Source organism: Homalodisca vitripennis, chromosome 5 (genome assembly GCF_021130785.1).
Source record: "Homalodisca vitripennis isolate AUS2020 chromosome 5, UT_GWSS_2.1, whole genome shotgun sequence".
Classification (NCBI taxonomy): Eukaryota; Metazoa; Arthropoda; class Insecta; order Hemiptera; family Cicadellidae; genus Homalodisca; species Homalodisca vitripennis.
This window is the reverse complement of record NC_060211.1, coordinates 51383542-51402756: the sequence shown is the minus strand read 5'-3', so window position 1 is coordinate 51402756 and position 19215 is coordinate 51383542. Positions and strand designations below refer to the sequence as shown.

Below are 19215 nucleotides of genomic sequence, written 5' to 3'. Positions count from 1 at the left end.
TATACAAATAAATCTATGGCAAAAACAATATAAATATAAGAAAACCATTAAAGCATGCCATTCATGTCAGAACCCAATCCATACTCAAATTTTTACTAATTAGCATGAAATAAAAAAGTTTTTAATGAAACATTTATTAACTATACTTCAAAATAAATGTTTTTAATACCTTAAAATCTGAGAAATTTGGCATTAAGCTGTTTGATTCCTAAATCTTTGCCCTTAAAAAACAACAAAATCGTGGAAGTATTTTTCTTCTACATAGTGAGAGGTTTTTAATTCTGTAAAAATCTCAAACCTGGTAGGATCTCAATTGATACTGATTTGGATTATTCAGGGGAGCAATGTATGCAATAACAGCTTAAGGCATAAAATGAAAATCTTTACTCTTATGTGTGTGATTGTGTTATTTTTTATAAGCAACTAAATTTTGAAATTGACACCAGAATCTATTCCGATTTGTTAAGCATCAATAAATAAAATATTTGTAAGGACATTTTACAGATTTTGTGAAATATTTTAATATTATTTAAACTTCAAAATATTACGTTTCTTTAGTGGATGTCAAAATTTAAAATAAGCTTCTAACGGAGACCAAAATAAATCTGTTGTATTTAAAAGTGTATCAGGTGCCTCAAGTGACAGTATCTTTGAGAATGTAGTTTGTATACATAAGGGTTGTACTGTAGGGCAAGGTGGGAGCCATTTTCTTGTTTCTAGTCAATTAGGTTCATCTCGGTGAACAAAGATCCTGCTAGTATTGTTCAGCAGTTACATTACGAAAAATGACAACTCGTTAGTAACTCCACTCGATACCACTAGAGTTCGATACTTAGTTTATGTCATGCCAAAAAGCATTTCTCTCTTCTCAATAAACAAAGTATACATATAGTAATTTATATTTTAGACTGTAATCGTTAAAAGCTAATGCAAAAGTCTACATCAAATGGTGCAGAAACTACTGAATGAAGTAAATTTGTCTAAACAGTTTTTACAAATCTAAAATGTTTAACTTTTCTATTTTCAGCTTTACATAGTTGACTGTGAGTGTGTTAATTATTTAAGGCCAGATAGGATATTAAACACCTAACACAACTTAGCAACATTTGTTTCTTTAGACTAATACGTGGACATAAAGTTATGGTGTTTGTCGCTTATTAATGATAATATAAATAGGGACTTTTCTTTCTAATATTTTCAATTCAAGGAAACACAAATTTAATATCAAAGTTAGGTACAAGGGAAACTATTAAGGTCAAAGAAAAGAAGCGTTATAATACCATTCACATCTGATACTTACAATCGGAAATAAGCACCATCAGCTTTTCTTCGAAGTTGACAACTAATAGGAATGCCATTGATCCGAAGACGAACAATGAGAGCATCATGATGTGATAACAATCAATGCCAAGAAGTCGACAGGGTCTGTCAGGGAGGTGGGGAGGGGGGTCGGCAGGACAGCTGGCTTCACAGTCCATGCAGCTACATGCCGGCGTAAAAGACTGAAACACAAAACTTTGCTACCACGATGCAAGCCCAACTTGTTTAAAACCAAACCTGAACTAGTTAATCATGAAAGATTCAATAAAAGGATGTACAATAGGTAATCAAACTTTGTGAAATCATTGCTTACTTCTTTCATCCTTTTAACCGTTTTGTGAAGGAAGTGTTATGTCTAATATTTTAAATTAAAAAATAACTAGAGTTTAAAAATCAACTAACAAATAATACAAAACAATAATTATTTCATGAGAAATATGAATAAAATATTAAAATGGCTTAGCCATAGTACTTTACAAAGCCATAACATTGCAAAGTTTAAGTATAGTTCAGAACTATTATATGAGTCCACAAATTTGTACAGATACTAATATTTTCAAAGATCAGTTTTTTGTAGAGAACTAAATTTACTATTAAAAAATAATCATATTTATAAAATAACAACTATAATTCTTCATTATCAATGATTTTTAAAATTAAATATGTGAATACAACCTGTAATAACATTTAGTCTTGTTTATTTTCCATTGTTATATCTCATTGTATATAAGCTAACAGGATATAAGTACAAATAGAAGAGCATTAAAACTTTGATTCTTGTAGTCTTAAAATTTGGCCTCCTATATAAAAATAAATTGTTTTCATTAAATAGTATTTTCTTGAAACTAGAGTCAAGGGTGCGGTTTGCCAGGAACAACACATTTATTATTTGCCCAAAAGTAAGAGGTGTTTACCTCAGATACCAACATGAAAATAATACAATGACAAGGACTGGGGACAGGACAAGAAGCAGGAATCTCATAAAATTCAAGAATTAGCTGATGACATATTTTTTAATATTGCCAAATATAAATCAGGAATATTTTCAGCTAAACAAAGATTGTTTTAAAATTAATGAAGTAAATAACATTGTGAACTACTTGTATGAATACTTCATCAATGTTTTTAAGTGTTTATCGATATTTTTTAAATTATCAATTTAGGCTCTCATAATTATTCTGTTCGCAGCAATACAAAAATGAAGAGTTGCACTTTCCGCGTTTAGTAAGTAACTATCAATGAAATGCAACAGCTTTACACAACTACCAAAAAACGTATTGAAAACTTTTTAGTGTCTGGTGGTAGTTTGACATTGGAAAAATCATTGTACTATTTTATTAACAACAATAATTCTAATGCATCCAGAAATTTGAAATTTTGTTATGTTATTGAATTCCCTCTTTAGATTAATACAAATTGAAAGCACTTTTCATCAGTAAATTGATTTTATTATCAAAAAATTATATCAATACATTAATGCCAAAGATCCGGATTACAAATCCATCGATACATGACTGTCTATGATACAGAAGTTTAAAGACATGTTATAACTATTAACACTTCCATTTTTTTAAAGCAAATTTTCAGTCACAATTCACCAATACTACTTAGAAAACCATAACACAAAAGGTATTATCATCAAAGGAAAGAACTATTAATACTCAATATAATAACTCAATAAGAATATTTATTGATAGATATTTTACACCAAAAGTTATGCATAAATAATTATTGTTCAAATACAACAGTGTATTTTTGTAACCAAGTTTTCAACACGACCTATGACAAATATTGTGCAGTTGTAAGCAAGCTTTAAAACAACAGAATGAAAGTGGATCACGATACTTGTACAATATTCAGGGGCCAATGTTACTATTAGCATTATGGGGGTTCATTAATATGAATGAAACATGGTTTGCATTATTTATTGTTTGTCTGTCCTAAAGGAATGGTGATGAAATTCTCAAAATGATCTTTATTTAGAGAACTTGTTACACTGTACGCTACTTTAAGCCATAACTGATAAACCAGACAACAAGTTACATGCATTCGGACTTTCAGTACTTAGAGTTACGTTAACGTAAAACAATACGATCTGTTTACATTTTTATCCTAAGTTACTTAAATTATATATTTCAATTCCCTTTTTCATTCACTACAATTTGGAAAATTAAGATTTTTTTAAAGTGTTATACGACAAAGGACAAAACAAATTAAAAAGAAAAAACCTTCTAAATTTGTTCAGCTCTTTTTTATCTTTAGTATCTAGCCTTAATGGACAATGGCTATCATTATTAGATATTTGTTATTTGTAATCATAGAACTGTACAGTATTTGAGGAAAAATGTTTGAAATGACTAATAAAATATTTAAATTATTGTTACTTGAAAAATTATGAAAAAATATGATTTGTTCATAGCAAATAACAACAGACATGTATTTCAGATTTTTTTACAGACAATCATTATTGTTTTAATATTTAGAGTTTTGGCTTTAACAACAACATTAAACCAGTAAAATGGCATTGAAAATCAACATTACAAAATAAAATAAATAATGATTGAAACTATCACTTAATTTACTATCACTGGTAAATGAATACAAAAATGTCCAATATAAATTTTATTATTGCACAAGGCCTTTCGGAATCAATGATTCATCAGGCATTTCACGTTCATTTATGAAACCTTTTTTCCAATGCTCCAAGGTTCTACATTCAATTACTGAAATAATAGAAAAATATAAAACACAAACCACACGAACATGATTATAGCTTTGATGGGTGATATTGATGGTTGGTCTCTAGGACACCAAACAAGATTGATGATTTGGTAGTAGATTAAAGTACTGCCATGACGTACAAGTATTAATAGTAAAATAATATGGGGAATAAGTAATAGAAGTATTTTTCAATTTAAATCAATGAGTTTTGTAATAACACTTTGCAGAGCCGCACTGGTTAGGTGTAATTTTTGAAAACACAGTGCGTTGTTTTAAGTGTGGTTTATTTTTGTGTTTTGTTTACTTACATATCATGATATTTTTTGTACAAATTGAAAAAGTGATTCCAAGTGAATAGTATTCAAAAGATTTTATCTGTATGGGTGAGTCACTTAAAATGATAAAAACAAATAAAATAGTTAATTAAACTCTTTTCCTCAATTCAGAAGTTAGCAGCAAAAAAAGTAATGATAAATCCTTTCTTATAGTTTAATCCAAAAGTTGTGTTTTATTGACAAACTTTTATAACTACTACAAAAGATATTCATCAACTTTACATTCCTCAAAAAATAATCATTATGGGATCAATAGATTTTTTATATTAATTACTCTGCAAATTTACCTACATGAATACAAAAAATGATACTCATACATAACTATGTACTTTAACTGAAAATCTAAATTATTAACTGAGCAACTGTTATAATAGACTGAATCATTAAATCATGATTTTGAGAGAGATAACATAGAGAACTCGTCAAATCACTTCGGGGAACAGACAGACTAGCTGTAGTGATTTACGACTTGTACGTGATGCAGGGGGTCTGCTACATGTTCCCCAGACTCATTGTTTACTTCATTATAACCACCGTTATTAGTTCTTTGTTTATTTAATGAAGTCTGACCAACATAATGGTAGTGTCACTAAAACTTTTATGAGTGCTGGGAAGTGAACAAACAACAGTATACTTTGAGTTAGTCTTATTAGCTACAAGAATGACTCAGAATGTTAGAAATATATGATATTTAATAACTGGATCCTGTTTACCGGAATCCTCTTAGTGAAAAACCTTTTGTTTACAAGAATGCTGTTCAGTTTATTAACAATATTGGTGTTACTTTTACACACTTAACCTTTTAAGTACCGGTATCCTTATACAGTGTTTAAAAATACTAATAGAATGTGTATATGATATTTATATAAATGTTTTCATTATTATAACTTTTACTCAAACAAACATGAGTAACTTCTTAAATCATGTTACATTAATGAGAATCTATTTTGAAAATAATTTTCTTTTTTAACTCAAAATTCTGAAATTATTATAACTCTTTTTTTCATATAGGTTTATAATGGTACCAAAAGAAAACTATCTATTAAACTCAAGTTTTTCATTATTGGTTTTTAACTTAATTTTGATGTAACTGTATCAAGTTTAAACCATATTGAGCATATCTTAATACAAGCTATAAAAGTAGTAGGGGATTCAAAATTATAGAATTCAAACAAAACTTCAAATGATTTATTTTAGGCAATTTGACACCTTGGATTAATGTGCACTTGTAACTCTTTAGTTCTTAAAAAACACAACACAATTTGACTAATGTTGAACTATAACTAGACACTGTAAGTAGAAACCAGAAAACTGTTTGTGTTATACAATGAAAGAAGGTGATGTTTGTCATTTCAATTATCACCAACTTGTGACAGTTTGCGTTTGTTGAAAAACGCCAGCTGTCCGTCTTAAGTAATAATTATATTACAAGCATACTTTTTAGTGCCTAGAGTTTTGTTTATTTTACTCTACTTACCGAAGTCGCATTTAAATCTTACCAAGTCACTAACCATCATGCACATTCTTATTATCTATTGTTCTATGTGAATATAATACTTTAAAAACTAAAATATTTTAATAATCTGGCAAAGTTTATTAAAAAGCATCAGATATTGGCATATAGTCTAGTTTCAATTAAATAACTTCAATGGTTTTGAATATTTTAAACTCTGTGTTCTTTTTCTCAGTAAGTTTTATTAAAACAATGAGTAGCAAATACTACCTACCTTACTCCAACAATTAAATATTTTATTATCAAAATTGTTAGCTTGCTATGTAATTGCTTTATTTTATTTAGTTAATTTTTAATTACATCCTATTAATAGCTCAAGGAAAATACTATTTTTATATTATGCATTCAATAGCAATGTTTTTGCCTGAATGACACATTGTTACTGAGTGCTTTCAATTTTTACATCTGAAATACAGAGCCCATGAAATACATGTTAGTTAACCAAGCCTATTTACATATGTTGATTACTTGACAACACATTGAACATTTCATATGAATAAACTAGTGTTCTGTACTTACATTTACAGGAACATTGCATGCTCTGATCTCAGGGTTTAACACTTGAAACCCATCAATAGATGCGTTAGTTGAAGGTACAGATACATAAGCCACTTTAAAAGGCACATACGTATTTAAAGCAGGGTCACCCATATAGTCAAACCACCTGTCAATAAAGAAAATATTTGAAACATTTTGAGCAATAAGCTTTCTTTTTGTTGTGTACAAAATGTCAGTACCATACAGTTAAATATTTAACTGCGCTAACATAAACATCAACAACAACATGTCAACAATAAGGACTCTCATGCTTGTAAATATTAGTGATAACTGCTAAAGCACAAACAACTTGCTGTTTCATAATAAGCACATCGTAAGAAGTTGTAATGTGACACACCCCACATGTTTAATAAATATGGTACTTATCTTTTGCTTTACATTTTAGTATATATTATATATTACATATACGTTTCATTTTACAAATTGGTGTATCCTTGTACAGACTTACAGCTTGTATCTAAATAATTTTTTGGAATAATCACTTTACATTCTTAAAAATTTATCAATGTCTCTTTTAATAATACATTTGTTCCGATGGATTGTCGGAACAGAGATAGATAATTTGTATTCAATCTTTATTTAGTTATATGATGGTAATTAATGCCTAATTTGCAACACCTGTAAAACACAAGTTATTTTCTCTCTTCAAAATGTATAATAGCAATATCCTTTATAACTCTAAATATGGTAGATATGTCTATAACAGAGTTAATTTTTAAAATATTTTATAAATTCATTTCTAATGTTTTTTATAAACTATTATAAAATTAGAGGAATCTATAAATATTTAATTATTGTTTACTAAAAATAATTGTCGATTTTGGAGTAGCCTGAATAAGAAAATGGATCTTATTAAAATGTTTGTGAGTGAATTTTTACCTGTCTGCAAGTCTGTGAGATTACTTACAAAATATTCAGATTTCTAAAATTTTTTATATTTATACAAAAATCTTTTCTTATAGCACTTGAATAAAAATGGCTCAAGACATATGTAACTAAAACCTAGAATAGAAATAACATATTAGAAAAAAGTATTGGTTCAAAACTAATGTAAATTTATTTATGTGCCAGTTACGTGTACCATTTCCATTCGATAAAGTCAGGCAATAAACTTAGTAGAGAGCCAAGAAAACAATAAATATAATAAAATAATATTTTAGAAAAATTTAATAAGAGTGGTAATACATTTTTAGAATGTTTCTCAAAAGATCTTATTCAACATCAACACGTCTTATAGAGTGACATTCTTCTCTGAGACAGCCCAGTATATTCTTTGTTTGAAGGTTATTTTTGACGATGGAGGGATTGTGAAGGAAACAGGATTTTTCCGGACATTTACCATCGTTCAGTGAAACAATAAATCAGTAACACTACGTTTCGAGATCTGCAATCTGATCTCTTCTTCAGGTAAAGAACTAACCTAATACATAATATTACAAACTGGTTAAAATAAACAAATCTTACCAAAGCGTTGTGGCACGCCTAAGTCAGGAATCACAACCTACATGTTGTTTGTCAACTTCACTAACTCTATAAACATGCACTTAATAAAAAACTATACAAAACACTAATCATTAAAACTGAACTACGGAATACAGGTCACAATGCGTCTTCATTCGTCTACTAACCACCTACGACTAACCAAAGGGACTAGCCAATGGTAATCGTGACGGCAGACTAAAACAAGATGGTGGAAATAAAAAGGAAGGGGGACAGGAATGGGCCCTTTCGTTATTATTGGTTCATGCGAGATGAACTTCTTAAAACCATATTGTGACTCCGCATTGGTTTATTACAAATATCTGATCCGTTTGATACTTTTGGTTTTCTCTTTAGTTCATTTTTTAGAATTGGCAACTAAAGCAGCCTAATCTCGACTGATGGTTGACTGATTGGTTGGTCTGCCAATTTAATGTATGTTGCCTCAATTAATTTCCTTTTGAAGAAATGTGGTTCCCGAGATCAGATTGCAGATCTCGAAACGTAGTGTTACTGATTTATTGTTTCACTGAACGATGGCAAATGTCCGGAAAAATCCTGTTTCCTTCACAGCCCAGTATAGTAATAAAAGAATAATGAGAGAACGCCTTACTTGCGCGGTGTGCAGCGACTAGCCCCCCATTGTCCACACATGAGTTCCAACGCGAGGTTACCTGTTGACGGCACCGACACCTGGATACATGAGTTGAACACACCAGACATGTAGCTCTCCGATATGTACACGTCAATACCTGTTATCACTGTCTTACCTGTCAACATTCACACAAACACTGATATTGCAGTTGTTACAATGTAAACCTACAGTAATTATTGCATAGTACTTAACCAATACCTAAACATATTGGGTTGAGTCGACTAATGTACTAAAACACTTTTAATTTTTTATAACTCTTCAAATCACAACATAAATCCATACCAGTTACAACTTTTTCAATTAGGTCAAAAGAAAATCAAGAGTGATAGTTGAAGGGTCTCTGAGTCGGTCAGTAGGTTGTTATTATTATTACTATTATTATTTAGATCTCAACTCTACATATCTGCAGAGGTATAGGTTTTCTTCATATGAGGTTTGCCTGGAAAGTTTTCTCAAGCTACATTTAAAAACACCATTGGAGGAGGTGATGGCCACATGGACAAGGCTTTGGACTTTGGATAAAAATTAGAGATAGTACAGAAAGAATTGTAATTAGTGCCAGTGGCAAATGGCTTTGGGGCTGATGAATGTGAAGAGCACAACAAACCTGGGGGGTACGGAATAAATCTGAATAAATCTAAATTTGAATACATCAGGTATGTCTAATGCAAAGGAAAACATTTAACTGCTGTATTTCAAAAAAGTTGGATTGGTGTTATGTAAATAAATATTTAATTTTTTTAAACTCATAGTTACGCCACCAATCACTACTGTGAGCCTTTCAACTTTCTCCCTTATTCTGTTTGATAAGATTCTCTCAGAGGCCAGTGGGCCACGAAGACGAGTAGAAAAAGGCTATAAATAGAATCAAACTCTCCTTTACAAAAAAATTTTGTTAGAATACAATAATTAATTATCCAAGAGAGTTAGGACACTTCAGATTATCCCCCTTCACCACCATACGTTATTTAAGTGCTCTGCTGTTAAGACAGCACTAAGGTAAGTAAACTGTCTCACTAGATGTTATATCTACTATACAGAATATATCTCTAATAAATATGTCATCATTATGCCAGGAAAGAGGTAATTCTTCAAGCGAGAACATTTAAAAGATAAGCTACTTTTCAGACAAACCTTAATTCACTAAACCGTTTTAAACATTTGACTTGTCTCTAAGCTAACTTGGAAATTCCTAAGGTATAAAATTATACTGTCCGAAATATAGGACAACCGATCAACATGCCATCATCAATTTCTTTGGCGGAGTCAAATCGAATTAGATATCTCTCAGACAATTAATACTGAAATTCAATTTCCACCAAAGATACTGAGTTAAATGCATAAACACGCAAGAAATTACTGCATTCCACTTCATAAATCGCTTTGGGGTGCTGGTAAAGTTCTATGTGACATTAAAAAGCAAGTATTGTGTTCACCAGGCTATACATTATTGTGCATATGTATGACACTGGTTGTTAATAAACTACGCCAATTGCCTTGGATGATTTGTCTCAAATCGTTCAAGGTCGCGCACACGAGGATTCAGAATTGATAGTCATTCAACATTACATAAACTCTACAAGTGAAATTCCTTTGGTATTCCATAACCTGTCATCTACAACCATTCTCCCAGAGATACCTAAGTTTTATAAATATCTTCCATTGATTGTGCTTAGTAGACTTCCTTCATTCAACCATAAAGAAGAAAGTTACGAGATTTGTGGTTTTCAGTAAGAATTTTTGTCATCCAACAAACTCAAAACTTGTGTTGGCCTTATTTTTCAGGCACAACTTCATAAAAGTCATAGAAATCTTGTGACCGTTAAAATATTATAAAATACTGGTTTTTATGAACTTTTCACTAATTTTAAGAAACCAGTTTATTATTCACCATAGAGGAGCTAGAGCAACCCCTTCAATCTTCAATGTGGACATTTACCTGTCCACCAGTACTAATTGCTTTTCAGATTTTGCTGGATTTTCAATTATATTGCTTAATTTGAATGGCTACTGTAAAAAATAAGGTACAATTTTTCATCTTTACCGTTTGAGGTGTACGTGTACACTGACCATAGTGACTGTATGCATCTGTATGCATCAGTACAGTGAGCATTAAAGATATCACTGTACTTTCTGTGTCAGCCTGACCTGAATTCTAATAATGTTCTAATTACTGTATGAAACAAGGAAACTCACCTAGAGCAGTGACTGCCGTTTCTGTAACGTTAACAAACCGACTCTGGTCGGGGGCACAAGTGAAATCACAAATATGAGCTAGGAGATTAGTGAGACAGCTTGGACACCTGGCTAGGAAGTTTGCCGCCAACTTTATATTGGAATCCATAGTTTTTAATTGGGCATCATCACAGCATAAGTTTATTGAACCTAAAAAAGATTATGTTTGTTAGATAATAACAAACAGTTATGGATTCAATAAGATATTATTTATATCGTTAAATAAACATATATTGCAATAGACACAAGTCAACACACAAGTAAGATAATAAAGATTAGTACCTCAGATAATTAATTGTACCTAGGTACAAAATCAATTGGATTTCAAAGTCATAATACATGAATTCTAATGAGTAAATTTTTTTATCTTTAAAATTAAGTTAATTAAAATTTCTTAAAATTAACTAGGTTTAAAATTTTTAAATAGCTTGGTAACTTATTAAAACTTTTGGTAAATGTGGCTGTACATATCAATGTCACATGAGGCATGGCTAGATTTGATTTGGATCTAGTGTTTTAACTCTGAATATTGGATTGCTGTTCACATTAGGCACTATTACATTTCACATGAACTAAATTGCTAAAAATATACACTAAAAGTAGAAAATTTTTTGCTCCTTAAAACTAGGTTTATAGGATTCCTTGGAGCCAAGTAATGAATTAATCTCATGCCTTTTTCTGCCATAAAAACACTTTACGGATAAGGGTTGCATTACCCCACAACCTAATCGTTCTTGTAACGGTCATATGAGTACATAACAAAATCTCTATATGACTAAAGCTTCTTGACTCTTGACTCAATCTAATCGTGTACATAATCTACAAATGGAATAGTCCATAATAAACAGTGACAAAAACTTCACTACTAACAACAGTCTTAAACTTTCTTAATAAATAAATAACGTGTGTTTTTTAATTACATGTGATATATGAAATTCCTAGTTAAGTTTATTATCTATATACATTCCAAGAAGCTTTACATTTCTTACTTCCAAATAATTTACAAGATTATTACTTAAAAAAAAATAAATTAACACAGTTTTTTATTCATTGATGACTAATTCATTACAGCCACACCAATGTTTATTAACTAAAAGACATTTTAAGTTGACTTTGAGTGTAAGCAAAGTCATTATTGGAACGTAGTTAAGTAGTGTTTTCTGCGTACAAAACTGAGAAAGCAGAGACAACATAATAAAAATCGTTAACAAACACTAGGAACAGAAAAGGCCCAATAATCAATCATTGTTGGACACCTGCTATCATATTTAAATACTTTGAAGAACAATTGTTTATAACTACCTTCTGTTTTCTATTACACAGAGATGATTTTATTAACTTAAGCTCGTTGCTTTTTACACCATAGAATTCACAATTTTTGCACAAAATTGTATGTGAAATATAATCAAATGCCTTACATAGATCAATTAAGCAGGCTCCAACCATTAATTTGCCTTTAAAAACAACTGACAAAACAATCAACAATGGTTTGCACTGCCATTTTAGTAGAATGATTGGGCCTAAAGCCGTACTGGTGAAGATACAATAAATAATTAATTTTCAGTAAATTAATTGTAAACATACAGGACTTAATAATTTTGCTTAAGATAGAAACCACCACAATAGGGTGATAACATTCCGGTTGGTTAATATTACCCTTCTTAAAAATTCCTGTAATTTTTGTACCTTTCAAATTCTTAGGAAAAACTCCTTGGATTAAAATTAAGTTTATCAAATATGTCAGTGACACAATAATTTAATTAATTATAAAGTTTGACAAGCCATAAACATCCAAGGCTCAAGATAAACTCATTTTTGACAAAACATCAAACACATTTTCAACAGTTACGTTATTTCAGGAAAATACAAAATTAAGTAAGTCACAGAGGTAGTGTTAAAAAGCTTTTAATCAGCCAAATATACAATCTTAAAATCATTACAGAACATACAGCCAACACTGGGAGAATACTTTGTCAATATACTTTGAAAAACCACACTAAACTATTCCCAATCACATTTATTGTATTCAAATGTTTAGAAAACTCAAGGTTCCTTGAAATGAGAGCAATTTTTATTTTAAATAATGTTTTTCCAAAAAATATGGATACTTATTTTATGCATACGTACACACACATTCACACATATACAGGTTGACAAATAAGTCTTAGAATAACTTTTAATCAACAGGATATATGACAACCAAATTTAGCATATCGTTACAGGTAATAGTAAGCTACATTTCTGTGTACATGGTGATCGGATGTCACCTTTGGGGGACGGCCTGTCGGGGATAACAAAAAATCTTTAAAGACAGCCTATGTTGAATTACACATAAATTTTTAAAGGTCTAGTTGAACTAAACACAATGCCGCAAACTGGAGTTCGAAAGGTTGATCCAGTCAGAAGAAATTGCTGTTTAAAATATTTTAATGTTTAATACACTGTATACAATAGATAACTAATACTGTACCTGTTACAAGTTAACAGTGTGCGGGAATACATTTTAGTGAACTAATTTCAAAGTAGATGTTCAAAATGTTCCTCTCTGGTGTCTTCCTCACATACGGTCTTACATTATCAATCTCAGCTGCACATCAATAAAAGTGTAATTCTATCAAGCTCACTAAGCGACATAGCTGAACATAAAGAACTTTGAAAATCTCTATTAAAACTTGTAATTTACACTAACAGGATAAGGCGACAACAACCACTGTAGCTTGAGGGCAATTTGACGTAGGTACGTTATTATTAGGATAACAACCCAAACTTGGTGTTTTAATGTGTAATGCAGTAACCCCTGTTCTAGATCGAGTTGAGGTAGATAAACATACAGCTGAGCATTGTTGAAAAGCTGATTGTATGTTGGCAGTCTTACAATCGCAAACTTTTATAATGTGTATTGAGTTTTGAAGTTATATTGAATAATGTTATTACCAAATGACATTCTGGTTTATGAAGTCTTTGGTTTAGGAAAACTGATAGACTGATAAAGAGAGATAACAGGTCATTGTGGTGAAGTCCAGTGGATGGAAAATCCTAAAAGACTCCCTACTTTCACTTATCAGTGTACTTCTTTTAGCAGCAGATATTCCTGATTACGCATAGCACATTGCCAAACGGCCACAGGGGAACATTTCGAACAACTACATTGAAATTAGTTCACTAAAATCTATTAACCACACACTGTTAACTTGTAACAGGTACATCAACCTTTCAAACTCTAGTTTCGGGCATTGTTTTTAGTTTAACTAGACCTTTCAAGTTATGTATACAGTTATATATAGTTATAATATAGGCTGTCCTTAAAGATTTTCTTCTTACCCCCGACAGACCGTTCCCCAAAGGGGGACATCAGATTTCCATGTACACAGAAAGGTAGCTTATTATTACCAGTAACAGTATGCCAAATTTGGTTGTGTTATCTCTTGTCGTTTACAAGTTATAAAGTCGTCCGGAGACTTAATTGTCAGCCTGTGTGTATATATATTGTATATATAGATACAAAACAAATTAAATTTAATCAACTACATAAAATGTTTAAATGCTACTGCAGTTTATTAAATGTAATTTGTAAAATATTCAAAGTACGTATATTTAGTAAATTAACATCAACTTCATATATTTATAAAAAAACAACACAATGTCAATTCACATAATGTAGATAGTCTGTGAACTTTTCTCGCTAGTTGCCCAATACTCTTTCCAGGGCACTCAGTCGTTAACTAGTAATCTTCCATTTGTGCCGGTTATTGTGCTAATTAAAGTAACTTTAGACCATTGACACTAACTGTATGTCAATTATAAATACCATTAGTGCTATGAGAAAACTTTATTTTTGGTTTCTCCTTTACACCATTAGTTTTTATCACAATGTGTATAAAACACTTGATAACTACAAGTTTTCTTGAACAAAACAAATCTTGTAAACAGATATAAATTGTTTCTATTTGCCAGATAACGTGAGACAGACTAATTCTTTGCGATCTTTCTGCAAGCAAACCTAAGCTAAACTAAATAAAAACTAAGGAATTTATTGCAGGGCAGAAAGAATAATTTTTAAGGGATTAATGGTTTACAGTATTAATTTTATAATTAACCTGCTCTACATTTCTCTATTATTGTCTCCAGCATTTTAAGAAGGCTGACAAAAAACCTGAATCAGTCAGTAATCTTATACAACAGTCAATTTATTTTTCTCAAAATAAATCCAATATTCCTTTACGTACTTCAATCCATGGATTCAAATCATGGATTTGGATACCATTAAGATCCAAAGAATCTCATACTTCTTTTACAATAAAATTATTGTGTATAAAGCTATAAATAAAATTTTACATTTCAAAGAGAAACAAATCACTGAAAATTGTCAAAGTTATTACTTAAGTTAATGCTTCAAATGTAGTGCTCTATTTTTGTAATAAATAACAATACCAAATGTTTGAAATCCTGTTGTCCTTTCAAATCATCTATTTTGTCAGTGATCAATTTTAAACAAAGTAATAAATTGTAGTATACAAAGTATAAATTAAATCTGTGTTAACTTACAAAGATAAAGAGAATTATAAGATTTGCGTATACTGAGATGATCACAATTTTATTGCACTTCTTACTATCATTTTGGGACTTGGAGGTGACTTTTTCTATCAAATACCGTATATAACTGTGTGCCCTAATAATCGTAAATACTTGGTAATCAAATACTTTTTGGGCAAACTTCAACAAATAATTTTTAACTACTGAAAATTAAATGATACTTACCATTTCCTTCGGCCAAATGAGGGCACCATTTCCTTAAAATACTAAGACTTGCAGGGTTAGTCATCTCTTTACCAGGTCCTGTGTATGGGCAATTTTGTTTGTGTGATTGTTTATCAGTATTACACTCTCCATACCATATGCATCCATATTCCTTTGCTATAACCTAAACAGACAAATATCACAACTTAAAAATTATACATGGCGTATAGAATGACACTATGATCAAAATTTATTGTGACACAAATCACGCCGTTAATTCAATCCAAGACCACCAAGACATTATGTAAGAGGCCTTCGATTAATATATATATATATATATATATAATATAGAGACATATAAACATTAATGTTAAGAAAAAAAAGCCAGTATACCTTGAAACCAAACAGTTAAAATGCTGAGGCTTAGAAGGGGCAACTTCTGATTTAAAATAACTAAATTTTAAGGTCACAGACAAAATACACAACTCCTATTTATATAGATTTTACTTGTATTATATTTTATAATACATTATAACATAAAACTAAAATAGACTAAACAAGAAATAACAAACATAATCACTTCACTCATCACAATGTTCTAATACATACAAACTTGGATAATTCAAACATTTTCAAACCGAAATTTTGAATAATTCTCTTTAGATTCCCAAACAGTTATAATAAAGTTTGCATAATATGAAATGTGGGATGATTTTGTATTGGTCACTCGGCTTTAAACTATTTAAGTTCCACTATATTTTCAATGCCTCTTGATAAAAACCACACTCTATTTTCACATAAATAGTGATTATATTTTATAATAAATGTTTTTATACTTTTAAAGTATTTTAATCATATTTTACATATATAATAATCTTTTTGCAGGAAATGTCAAAATATTTGTTTTGAAACTTCAAGAAAAATGTGGTAAAAATGTTAACCAAAACATTGTTTTATACATAATATCGTATAAAACAATCCCTAATTTCGTCTCATGGGGGTTATCAACCAAAAATAAATACGCCTTTCAGAATTTTAGACCGTTTTTATGGGTGGATCGATTTGAAATTTATGTATCCATTGTATTTATTTTTTAAATTATTATATTTTATTCACTTTAAAAATACAACCTTTCATATTTTTTCAACTCAAGTGACATTAAAAACAACAAAAGCAATTAAAATAAATAAATAATACAAAAATATATAAACATTTACCAACAAAACTATTGCATAATAAAGAGATGAATCTTCATAATTACTGTAAGATATACATGATATTTACTACATACACGTGTTACAACATAATTAACTGCAAACTGGATTGAAAGCAGCCATGTCACTTCAAGGTGACCATCTGTAGTAAATTGCACCTCTCATTAGTAATACTATCTAATTCAAAACTTGGGGCATCAATGGTTTTGTTACAAAATATTGAATTTGTTTCTAGTCTTGGAAAGTTTTGATTAGTTTTATTCAAATTCTTAAACGTTCACAGGGCTCCATTTTAGGATGGATGATTTATAAACACAGTTTATCAAAGAGGCAGTTCCTACAAAAATACATGTAACACATTCACAAAAAAATCCTTTGTTTACATGCAAATCATTACCACCGTAATTAATTCATTGGTTCAAGAAATATAATTTTAGTAGTACTAAGTAAACTTCTGGAAGTACTGAATGGAAATTTTAAATAATTAATGTACATTTAAAAATGCAAACTAGGTGTAGCATTTTAAAATCTACAACCAACCCAACATTTGTGTAACATCATGTATATATTAGTGAATTCCTAACGATATTTTGGAACAAATACAACATGATTTCAATACAGGATTAATATTTTTACTTTCAAACACTTCAGGAATATATAGGCGTACAACAATCATGGGTAATTTTACTAGGTTTGTATCGCAGTCTATAATATCAAAATTAAATTACTTTTCAAATTTCAATTAAATAAAATACAGTTACATTCTATTGATGGATACTTTTCATTTTTTAAGTACAAAACAGATTTAGCTTAATGGACATGAAGCAAGCAGTCCAACAAAAGTAACCATAAGTCTCCATTTGAAACCAATTTGGGGATTTCCGGTGCAGGCAAACAATCTGACTTGAAAGAAATTTATATGAATAGTTTGTTTCAGTGATAAAGCAGATGATAATGAAGCCAAGGCTGGAAGACCACTGAATTATATTTACCATTACAATCATCTTAGAAACCACCAATAATAATACCCCCGAATGACAAAGCATTGCAGTTAGTTAAGGAAGTGATTTAATACATGAGTGGCTGTTTCAGTTGAGCAGTTTCTACAGTTGACCTTGATTCTAGCCAGTGCCAACTGCAGACTGATGTTCTCATTAAAGGCCATTTTGCACTACTTAGTAGTACATCTAAGTATTGATTATCCATGCAGTTAGATACAAATAAAAGTCGACCAGTTTTGGCCCATGCACAATTTTTCAAATAGATAACTTAATGCAGTTATCAATTATACAACTAAATAAGCTATTTTCAAACACTGTACAAAAAATATATACAAAAATAATACACAAAATAGATAACATTTAAATAAGCAGAAGTTTGTTTACTTATTTAAAATTAACTAAAAAAAACTATAAACATTTAAAAATTATTCACATTTTTATAAGTTGTACAACAAATAATAATCATGTATAATTCATTGCATGTATATACATGACTTGTGTTGATGCTTTTGTAAGTTTCATAGTAATAAACATATTCTTATTCACTTAAAGTAAGTAAAAGTTCACGTTGATATTTCACCAAAAACTGTTAAAAAATAACTTTTTATGTTAGGCAGCATAATACTTACTCTGATACTAATCCTACGTTATTTTAGTAAGTAAATTTTACTATTACTGTTCAATTTACAGATATTTGAATACCTACTTCGTAAATACTATGTATTTGATTAAATAAAAACATTATACTTGATCGACTCGAAATACACAAAAATGAATATGTTTGCTAAAACATGGGAAAATACAATTAACTTTCACAATATAACTTTTACAATGACACAAACTTCGACCCACAAAAGTACATGTTTTCCAAAACATGGGTACATAATATAATAAACTTTCATAATGTAACTGTTATAAAGACACAAATTTCGACCCACAAAAATAAATATAATTTCTAAAACATGGGTACATATAATAAACTTTCATAATGTAACTTTTTCAAAAAAGCAAATATCGACCCACAAAAATAAACGTTTTCTAAAACATGGGTACATATAGTAAACTTTCATAATGTAACTATTACAAAGACGCAAATTTCGATCTACAAAAATAAATGTTTTCCAAAACATGGGAACATAGAATTAACTTTCATAATATAACTGTTATAAAGACGCAAATTTTGACTACACAATTGGTACGGTTTAGTACAACAATCAATTAAATTCCAGCAAATAATCTCTGTCACAGGTAGAGAATCGATAATCAAATACCAGTAATTTATGACGCACTCTTAAGGCACCATTGATAAGCACCTTATCAGCGAGTCATTGACACTACTATATCCTGAGTAATAGATCATTAATCATGACTTTTGTGAAATAATGAAACACCTCTAATGAAATTGATTTGTAACAAATTATAAAAATTAAATTGGTTTTATATTTTA

At 29.9% G+C, this 19215-nt stretch overlaps 1 protein-coding gene across 4 annotated transcripts in view; it reads right to left on the bottom strand.

Moving 5' to 3' along the window:
• The window catches only part of LOC124362171 (NPC intracellular cholesterol transporter 1), a 127124-nt gene that overhangs the window by 90402 nt on the left and 17507 nt on the right, over window positions 1-19215 (bottom strand). For all 4 annotated transcript variants that reach the window (XM_046816422.1, XM_046816423.1, XM_046816421.1 and 1 more), the window contains exons 2-6: window positions 15575-15737; window positions 10778-10966; window positions 8540-8696; window positions 6409-6553; window positions 1301-1502 (exon numbers count right to left, since the gene is read on the bottom strand). In XM_046816422.1, the coding sequence (XP_046672378.1) occupies window positions 1301-1502; window positions 6409-6553; window positions 8540-8696; window positions 10778-10966; window positions 15575-15737 (856 nt within the window). The remainder of the gene's footprint in view (window positions 1-1300; window positions 1503-6408; window positions 6554-8539; window positions 8697-10777; window positions 10967-15574; window positions 15738-19215) is intronic.